Here is a 10,045-nt window from a genome sequence, read left to right on the forward strand (position 1 = left end):
CTCCTGTAACGTTCACAGCTGCAGCAGCGGTGCAGTCCAACTATTCCTTAGGGTGTTCACATTTTACAATCTGTTTTTTTAATGCAAGACCTTCAAAAGAAACGACAACAACAGCTCAGAGCAGTGACGTTTTTGATGGCTCTTAATTCATGATTCATTTTAACTGTGTCTGATGGGTTCAAATAACCTCTAAATGAGAGAGTCATTACTAGCCTGGCAAGCCATCATGTGAATAAATAATCTGGCCATGACCCATTAATGGATCTCAGTCGTGGGGTGGAATCTACTGCCATCTTTCAAACGCTGTCTGCATGCTATTGGAAAATGCTACAGATGTTAGAGAACGGGGCGGTCCATCATACATTGTTGAAGAAGACGCAACTACATCCTATTTATAAATAAAGGACTTGAAGTGACAATGTGTAGTTTTTACCGTTAATCTCTGGAAATATCCATTGAAATGTTGTTGTAAATTAATTAAAAGATGACCAGTTGTTGAAAATATAACCATAAAAGCTGTTCTACAATAGATGGGAGCGGGTCTAAGTCTCTGGGCGACGCCATATTGGATGTGATGTTTCCTTCTATGGAAGCCCGTGAGGACAGAATGCATTTACTGATTTCTAACAAATGGTCACAAAACTTTCAGCATTAATAAACGTTGTTCTTTTACACATTTACCTCTTCACTCGTTGAAGAAGAAGAAGAAGAAGAAGAAAATCACAAGGCGCTTCACAAAAACAAAAAATGTAAAAATATAAAAAAGAATTTAGAAAATGGTTAAAATATATTTAAAATGAGCAAAAAATAGACAATTGTGATTAAAAACTATTAAGAAAGAGAGAGAGTGAACAGGAAAGAGGGAAATCAGTGGATCCTGAGGAAGGTGGAATAGGTGGAGAGAGCAGAATAAAGAGAGAGAGGTGAAGAAGGTCATACAAAAGCCAGCTTGAACAAGTGAGTCTTCAGCTGCTTTTTGAAGGAGACCACTGAGTCCACTGATCTCAGGCTCAGGGGGAGAGAGGTCCAGGGTCTGGGGGCCACAGCAGCAGATGATCTGTCACCTTTGACCTTTAGCCTGGTGCTGCACAACCAGTAGGCTTTTGTCACTGGACCTCAGGGACCTGCTGGGGCAACACATTCTCACTCCCAGCGTGTCAAAAACAAACGCTTGGTCAGCCACCCTCCACGTTAGACCCCTGACGCCAAAAGTGCCCTTTTTCGTTACTTATGGGCGAAAAGGGGTTTTCCCTTATTTGACTGCAGATCCCAATGCAGCGTTACACTGACGTGATGGGATGTCCGCAGCCAGGGCACCAAACAAGCTCATTGTACCTCACCTTAACCTTGTCCTCTTATTAAACCTTCCCCTCACCCCTATCCCAACCTTAACCATCTTGCTAGCGAACACATTAGTGATGTGTCGATCGCTCTAAGATCCGGCTCTATGAAGTGAACGGCGGGAGGCGCCTCGTCATTGGTCGAGTTTGGACCGAGGCAACGCGAGGGGGAGGTTTCAGCTACCACGGTGGAGATTAAAAGTAGAGGGTATGTGTAACCTCCCCCTCGCCAGATGGTATGTTCTAACGTTCCCCTTGGGCGGCAAATACGAAAACTCAGTCAGAATGCACGGGAAACAAACGCTTGATCACAGTGAGAGTAACGTTTTAGGTAGCAAGAGGGTTAAGGTTAGGATGAGGGAGAGGGGAAGGTTATAAATAGTGAAACGTTAAGGTTTAGGTGCGGTTAAATGAGCTGGTTCTGTGCTGCATCGGCGGATATCTAATAACGTCAGTTTTACGCTGCATTGGGACCTGCAGTTACAAAAGGGAAAAAACCCTTTTCGCACATAAGTAACAAAAAAGGGCACTTTGGCGTCTGGGGTCTGACGTGGAGGGTGGCTGACCAAGCGTTTGCTTCCGACGCTTAGGGTGTGAGAATGTGTTGACTGGGGGTGTAGGGACTAAGAAGATCACCAATGTAAGATGGTGCTTGTCCATGTAAGGCCCTATAGACCAGAACCAGGATCTTGAAATGAACCCTTAAGTTGACTGGCAGCCAGTGAAGCTGGAGGAGAAGCGGGGTGATGTGGGTGTGTTTGGAGGACTTGGTCAGAAGCCGAGCACAGGCATTCTGAACCACCTGTAGACGGTTCAGGGAGGTTCTGCTCAGACACGTGAAAAGAGAGTTACAGTAGTCTAAGCGTGAGGAGATGAAGGTGTGGAGAACTGTCTCAAGTTCAGAGCGAGACAGAATGGGACTCAGCTTAGTGACGTTCCTGAGATGGAAGAAGGAAGAGTGAACAAGAGAACTGACATGAGAATCCAGGGTGAGAGCTAGGTCAAAGGTCACACCAAGATTCCTGACAGAAGGTTTGGTGTGAGAAGCAAGCTGACCAAGAGAGTCTCTGACTTTGGGAACCAGCTTGTCTGGGGAGCAGATGAGGATCTCAGTCTTATCTTCATTCAGCTGAAGAAAGCTCCCAGCCATCCAGGTTTTGATAAAGTCTAAGCAGGTGTGTAACAGCTGCAGCTTAGACATCTCATGGGGCTTAAAAGAGATGTACAGCTGGATGTCATCTGCATAAAGATGGTAGGAGATTCCTTTGAAGGAGCTCAGGATGTGCTGAAGAGGGAGCAGATAGAGGAGGAAGAGCAGAGGCCCCAGCACAGAACCTTGTGGGACACCATGGGTAAGAGAGGTGGTGGAGGACCTAAACTTGAAAAGGAGCGCTCAGAAGCCCTTTTCAGACAGACATTCTGGAACATTTGCGGACAATTCAATCCGGTTTTTAACCGGAACTGTGTTTTCAGACACACCACTTTTGTACCGGAACTTGTCCTTTCGGCTGCGTTCACACAGCAGGGAAAAGTTCCAGATGTCTGACGGCGGCGGGGGGTGGTGGGGGGAGAGAGAATCGGACTCATGTTAAGAAGAAGAAGAAGAAGAAAATATCATTTCTATAGCGCCTCTCAAGATAAAAATCATGAGGCGCTTAAGCATAATTCTGCGCACACGAAGACGCATAAGAGACCTGGATGATGAAGCTCAATGGTTAAAGGAATCACTGAAGCGGTGTGAAGTGCTCCGTCGCGCGTCTAGACGGTACCGTAGGAGGCGAGCTGCCGTGGTTCGCCGCATGCTACAGCAGCGGGCTATCTAGGTGTGCACAGCGTCCCCCGGTCCCCTCCTCCTCCCCCTCCCCCTTGTCCAGAACTTTACCTCACCAATCTGAAGCAGCCACCCTGTCCGTAACATGTCCGGACCTGTTACTAGGGGCTTCGTCCGGATAAATTCCGGAACACGTTATCCGGATGTTTGTATTCAGACAGAAAGGTCTTACGGACAGATTCCGGAACATTTCCGTTTTTCATGGCCTGTCTGAAGGGGGCTAGAGAGATAAGAGGAGAACCACTCCAGAGCAGATCCTGACAGGCCTACCCAGCCTCTCAGCCTCTCCAGTAGCAGGTGATGGTCAACAGTGTCAAAGGCTGCAGTCAGGTCCAGCAGGACTAGAACAGAACAGTCCCCTGCATCACTGTGAGTCAGAAGGTCATTAGAGACCCTAAGAAGAGCTGTTTCAGTAGAATGAGTTCTACGAAAACCTGACTGGAAGCTATCATAGATGTTATGTTCATCAAGAGCAGCTGTGAGTTGTTTAGCCACAATCTTTTCCAAGATCTTGGAGATGAACGGAAGTTTAGAGATGAGTCTGAAGCTGCTATGGAGAGAGGGGGCGAGACTCGGTTTTTTAAGAAGCGGGTGGATTACAGCATTCTTAAAGTAAGCAGGGACCTGACCAGAAACCAGAGAAGCATTAATTATAGAGAACACGCTGGGACCGATGGACTGAAAAGCACTTTTAAACAAAGATGAGGGTAAGATGTGGAGGGGGCATGCAGAGGTCTTCATAGAGTTAACTAGTTTGGTTAACTCAGGCAAAGAAACAGGAGCAAAGCTATCTGTTGGTAAGGTCTTACTTGAACACAAAAATAATGCTTTCTTGCAGCGATTTAGGTATCTACTACCTCCTATCGCCAGGGAAAATACACACTGTCACTTTACAGAGACGAATGCAAGCTTGTGAATGGTCAGGATGCTGCTTCCTGTAAATTCGTAAACAGCAAAAAGTAAAGAAATATTCAGCGGCAACAGAACAGATTGAAGAATGGATTGCGGAAAAAGTCTGAAAATGTGAACGTTTGTTCACCCGTGACTGACGGAGTACAAAGATATGCAGCAAACGTTTTATTCGTGGATGGAAAAGACGAGAAACATGGGTTTTGAGGTGCTGATCGCATGAAGAGGTGAAGAGGAAGAAAGGACAAAATGGTCTGGGTTAAAAAGTCTTTGAAATACATTAAAACAATATAAATACAATAGTAGATACACTATCGTGGACTAGTGCTACGCCCTCTGTTGTCCTGGAGGGGAATTGTTTTGCAATAATCCCCAGTTGTTGGAGAAACCTGAGAGCAAAACGACTGTCAATACGTGTGTGTCTCTCATTTTTCTAAACAAAGGACATAAGTACATCTGCTCTTGACTCAAAGAAGAGCTCAAGTCTAAATAGTTCAAAGTTGATGCCAAAGCTGTTCAAAGGAGCAGTCGCTGTCTTTGTGATTTCGCTCAGTCGCAGTGACATCCCACTCACTAAACCCATAGAGTGCTGTGATTGGAGCAACACGATACTGCTCAGGCCAATGGCAGGCTTGCTGAGGCTCCTATGGAGTGTGGCTAGACCAACATGCAGACCAAAAAATCTTTCTTCAGTTCTTGTCTGTCTAGATTTATAAGCTTTTGTTTTTTACATCATTGACAGAAATTTACCCTAGACTTATATGATGTTGGACTAATTATTTTCAAGATTTCATGAACTGAATATATTCTAAATGAGAGGGAACACCAGACAGCAGATGTTCTGACAGTAGTCGTGACAGTTTTACAGCAGTTGTGTGTGTGTGTGTGTGTGTGTGTGTGTGTGTGTGTGTGTGTGTGTGTGTGTGTGTGTGTGCTCAGTTGTAGCCCGCTGTGTCGTAAAACAGTGTTTGAGCAAGCTGAGTAATCCTTGTAAACAAGTTTCATCCCCATGAGGAGCAAATATTACAATCTGCCTGCTGAAGACTGGTGAGAGAGTTTGGCATGATTCTCTTGTTTCTGAATTCAGAAACCGAGACGAAATGTGGCAAAACAGAGAGCAGAGAATACCACGTGCACGTCGAATAACAATCAAGACCAAATTAACATATTTAAACTGGGAGAATACAAGTTATTTAAAAGACAATGGGAGCTATTATGCAAAGAGAACATACCACATACCTTAGCTTAGTGCGTGTGCGTGTGTGTGTGTGTGTGTGTGTGTGTGTGTGTGTGTGTGTGTGTGTGTGTGTGTGTGTGTAGGCCAAATCCACAAGGAATCTCTGTCATTTCAGGCTGCATTTTTGCAAACATCATAAAGCAATAAAAGGGGACATGACAGCGTGTAAATAACAGCACATCACTTTAATAATAATGGAAACGGACCCAGGCCTGTTTTGACAGAGTTGAGGTCCAGATGCGTGTTCAAAGTCTCTTGGCTATTTTGAGACTATGTTGGTCCATTAATGCCCTGCTGCTTCTCTAATCCTCATTCACATGTAATGGCCAACATTTCATCTTAATGTGTTAATTCATTAGCTGGGTGTTGAATGGAGCCTCAGTCCACAGCAGACACACTAATGAGTCCACACACTGTCAGTGACGAAGCGCTAATGCCAAGTAAAGTGGCAGGAAAATCCCTCTTGGAATTTCACTACCAGAAAACCTAGAAAACATCCAGGGAAAAGCGCTGTTTGGAAATTATTATTCTATAAATAACTATGCTGATTATCTGACATCTCACATCCTCCCTTCAAAGAACAAAAACATCACTGTTTTTATTTAAATTTGGAATTGATTTGAGAAAATAACTTAACATAAGTAAAACTTACGGTTCTTTCCTATAGTTGGTTGTGTGGGATTCAGCTCTCAAGTCTTTCATAGGGAGGTTTAATGAATCTCCGAGTTTTTTACTTAAACATACAGAAACTAAATGTTTCCAAACTCAGCAGATGGTTACAGACTGTAGGTGGGATCAAAGAAAAGCACTTCTGTGACTGTTGCAGCAAAGCAATGGAGTTCATTCAGTCAGACACCTAAAAGCCTGATGCATAAGGCCAACAGCCCCCAACCCACACACACTTTCAGCTGCAAATGGAACACCAAATGTGTGTCCTCATTAATGCGGGGGCAGGGGCGAACGAGAGGGGCTCACATGAAGGACCTGCTACTTTCAGTTACAGCTCCTTAAATCCGTGCTCTGATGTTAAAGGTGATAAATCTGCTCTGCCTGCCACTTCTGCACTCTGAATATATCAGTCACTCACAGCTGTGTGTGTGTGTGTGTGCGTGCGTGCGTGCGTGCGTGTGTGTGTGTGTGTGTGTGTGTGTGTGTGTGTGTGTGTGTGTGTGTGTGTGTGTGGACCAAAGGTGGGGGCTGTACCAGGGAGTGAAGAGCACCCCTCCCACTAGAGGCTGTATAAAGGAGATGGGGGAGATGCACCTTTATCCCTTTGCTCTCAGAAGAAGACAACCAACCATCAGCTGCACACACAATCTTGTGGGAGTTGCTGATTCTCCGCAGTAAAGAGCTGCTGCGGGAGTCTCACCTTGGTGGGCTCTTTGGACTACAAGGACAGGCCTGAAGACAAATTGGGCAGCATCAGTTAATCTGAACTGGAAGGAAATCCCAGAATTTAGGAAAATTATAATCTACCATTTTCCTCCAGTGAAGCAATGCAGGTTTTTAACGTGCTTTTCCTGATCTTGGTGCTTGCAGCTATGTTGGCACCAGTCTACGCCACCAAGCCAGGTAAGCGTCCTTAAGCCCGTAGTTTAGGCAAGTGATTGTGAGAAAAAACTAACGAAGGTGAAACTTTTACTGTCACTGAAGTCTTCTTGATAACGATTGGGACGAGCTCTGAAAAAAAAATCATTCATATGAATTTTTACAGGGCTTAAAAAAATTAAACCCTACTCCAAGGTAATGTTTTTACCCGTGTGCTTTGGGGGCAGGGGTTATCTAAAGAAGCAGATGTGCTGATGGTGGAGAGGACAGCAGCCCCAGGGCAGCCCTTTTGTCCTCCGGAGGGCTTTTGTTAATCTGGTGTTAAAACTCCATGCAAATAACGGGTTTATTAACATGACATGGAGCAGCAGAGCAAAGTGGAAGGAGCCTTCCTCCAGGTGTGGGGAGTTTCTGATAGAAGGATCCGGGTGGCCAGGGGGGGGGGGGGGGGGGTCATAAAGTCATCCAGTCATTTATCCCTTCCTGGGCTCGGTTTGCTGCCTGTGAACCACGGGACTCTTTAGTGGATTTATTGGGGGGCGTTTAAAAATGATCCGGTCTGTGTGTCCCAGCTGTTTCTGTGCTGGCCTACAAAAGTTCTGCTCAAATTTGGGGGTACGAACGTCTGCCTGGAATCAAAGCACAACCACGACGAGTTATACATTAATACACTTGTTGATTTCAGATTTCCTAAACCCGAGGAAACGGTACCACAGACACCACTGTCCTCACAGACGCTGCATGCCTCTCCACTCCAGAGTGCCCTTCCCTTGAGGTGAGGCGTGTGCAGTCGTACATGTGTTTCTGAGTAAAAGCCAGGTTACACAGCAGGCAGGTGGCGGCTGAGAGGGTGTGTGTGATTGGTGGCAGACATATTTGTTCATGCAGAGCAGAGTGAAGACATAAATCCTACTAATGATGAACAGCTTTAGCTTTAGGAGTGAGGAAAGAGGTGGAGGGGCATCGCAGATGATTCCTGGTGTTTTGAACTTGAATGATGTTCTGTTTTTATCCATTACAGGGTAAAAGTACAACGAGGGACTCCTGAGGATCGACATGTGGATGTGAACGCTCGTCTGTGGCTACGAATAAATCCCAGGTGGACAAACCTAGGAAAGGCCCTGAAGCTGTGGATGAAGATCTGATGAACAAAAAAAAAGATGCAATCTGAATCTTCAACCCCAGAGGAGTCGGGACGTTATTTATCTTTTAAACGAGCATCAACTCAGAGACCAAAGAGCTGGATGTGCCTGTACAGTATTCCTACGGTGTTTATAATGTATGTACGCACTTCAGATGTTTAGTAAATTACATTTAAAACATTTGAATAAAGATGTGTATGTGTGTGTGTGTGTGTGTGTTGTTTCATTTACTTTGAGATTAGTTTGTGGAGAAATGTAGTTGACTCTAAATCAGGGACGTCTGATATTATCGGCTTATGAAGGCCTTCTGATGTAATGTCGGAATGATCGGTGATGTTATCCTGATGACATCTTTTACACACCATGCACATTTTATACATCAAACTCCAGCGCTTTCTCCCCTCACTGATGTCACAGAAGTCAGATCTAGTTTGTGAGACACTTTTGTTTGTTTGGCCCAACTTAAAGTGAAGTAGTTGTCAGATTTAAGTTTAAGTGGAGTGGTTGGAGATGTGTGATGTTATTTTATTTTGTTTTTTGATCAGTGTCAGAAATATATGAAAAATGAGCAGATAAACGTTCCTCTGCATGCGCGCAAACTCTCTAAAGCTCATTAAAGGTAGAGACGCTGGTGTTACCCTGACTTTACCTCAGTTACCACTGAGCTCTGACTCACAGCTGCATGAGACAGCCGTCATAAACGCCACACTTCCTGTTGAGTTATGGACGCCAGAATCCCAACGGGGAGCAAACGCCATGACAGATCCGGTATTTTGTCTTTGCAGCAACAACAGCAGCTCATGTGACACAGCCATACTTTAAATTAGGTTAAATCACACAAAAGGAATGTTGAAAATTTTATTACAATGCAATTAACACCCCCCTCAAGAACAAAAGAATCAGTGACTGATCAGACTAAAAACACATTCAGACAAATAAAACAGCAGATAAAACCTCACTGGTTCAACCCAGATCAGTGATGGCTTCTCTCTCTGGCAGATGAACTTTTTACTCCGTTGTCTTCAGAGCAACAAAAGCAGCAGCATCCACGGGTCACTGGAGGTTAGAGGAGTGATAGAAAACCTCACCTCTGATCTGTGACCCATGACTCCTTCCTTCTCCAAACCATTTCCTCTTAACATCCTCCATTTTTAGCTCCGCCCCTACGGCGTTATCTGTCCATCTCAGGTGAGGCGGCGGATCAGTGCATGTGTACAGGTGCATCAGCTCACGTGAGTCTCTCAGCTCTTCTGAAGCAGTAAAATCATCACGTGCTTTCTCCTGAGGTTTAGGAGGCCCTCATCAGCGGGCTGAAGCTGCGGTTAGTGCTGAGCCGTGAGACTGAGCAGCCTCTTGCTCAGCAGCGTATTGTGCTGCTTCAGGTACTCTATCAGGTCGGCCTGCTTCTCCACCACCTCCTCCAGGCTGGACGGTCCTCTGAGACACAAATAAAACCACACAGGGGTGAAACGTTAAACTTCACAGGATGCTGCTTCTCTACAAATGTGGTTTGATCTCATGAGACAGATGTTTGTTGGTCTAGGGTGTCACCATAAGCACGCTGTAACACTTTAGATGATACTGCATTAAAAAGCAGAAACCTTGTTGCAGTTGGAACGGTATGCCTTCAGCATCTAGGGTGCTTTTGTAGTTCACAGGCAGAAAGCTGACCAGAATATAATGACCAAAGACAATAAATGGCATTTAGTGTCACCATTTAGAGTCAAAACTCCACTTTTACAGAAGAAATTCATTAGTTTAGTATTTTGATGTTGGTATAAAATGCAGTTCAGCACGTTTTCAGGAGATGTTAAGTTGTTAAAACATCTGGTGGCGGTAAAAAGCCATGAGCCACATCCTTATCTTCATCCCACTACTTTATATCAGTAGGAAAATGGGACTTCTGGAATAAAAACTCACATCAGAATAAAAATGTTTCATTCTAAATCTGCACTGAGGGCCCATTTTTATGTACGCTTCTTGTGCAACAGTAACTTTGGGATTATTTTGTTCCATGTGGGAAAACAGCAGCAGCAAA

At 44.8% G+C, this 10,045-nt stretch overlaps 2 protein-coding genes across 3 annotated transcripts in view; one reads left to right on the forward strand and one right to left on the reverse strand.

Moving 5' to 3' along the window:
• Positions 1-6,708: 6,708 nt before the first annotated feature.
• Positions 6,709-8,018, forward strand: apela (apelin receptor early endogenous ligand). Its single transcript, XM_015975860.3, has 3 exons — positions 6,709-6,889; positions 7,551-7,640; positions 7,887-8,018. Exons 1-2 carry the CDS (start codon positions 6,814-6,816, stop codon positions 7,637-7,639), a joined length of 165 nt encoding a protein of 54 aa, XP_015831346.1. The 5' UTR covers positions 6,709-6,813; the 3' UTR covers position 7,640; positions 7,887-8,018.
• Positions 8,019-8,851: 833 nt separating this feature from the next.
• The window catches only part of tmem192 (transmembrane protein 192), a 21,835-nt gene continuing 20,641 nt past the window's right edge, over positions 8,852-10,045 (reverse strand). For both annotated transcript variants that reach the window (XM_054735617.2, XM_070553423.1), the window contains exon 6: positions 8,852-9,444. In XM_054735617.2, coding sequence (XP_054591592.1) covers positions 9,330-9,444 — 115 coding nt within the window. In that variant the 3' untranslated portion in view covers positions 8,852-9,329. The remainder of the gene's footprint in view (positions 9,445-10,045) is intronic.

The sequence above is a fragment of the Nothobranchius furzeri genome, chromosome 7 (assembly GCF_043380555.1).
Source record: "Nothobranchius furzeri strain GRZ-AD chromosome 7, NfurGRZ-RIMD1, whole genome shotgun sequence".
Classification (NCBI taxonomy): Eukaryota; Metazoa; Chordata; class Actinopteri; order Cyprinodontiformes; family Nothobranchiidae; genus Nothobranchius; species Nothobranchius furzeri.

What these genes read in the sequence shown, in the direction of transcription:
- apela (XM_015975860.3), top strand. Translation starts at nt 6,814, where the DNA reads ATGCAGGTTTTTAACGTGCTTTTCCTGATCTTGGTGCTTGCAGCTATG. An exon ending in AGTCTACGCCACCAAGCCAG is followed by an intron (nt 6,890 to 7,550) that starts GTAAGCGTCCTT and finishes TGTTGATTTCAG; the next exon opens with ATTTCCTAAACCCGAGGAAA.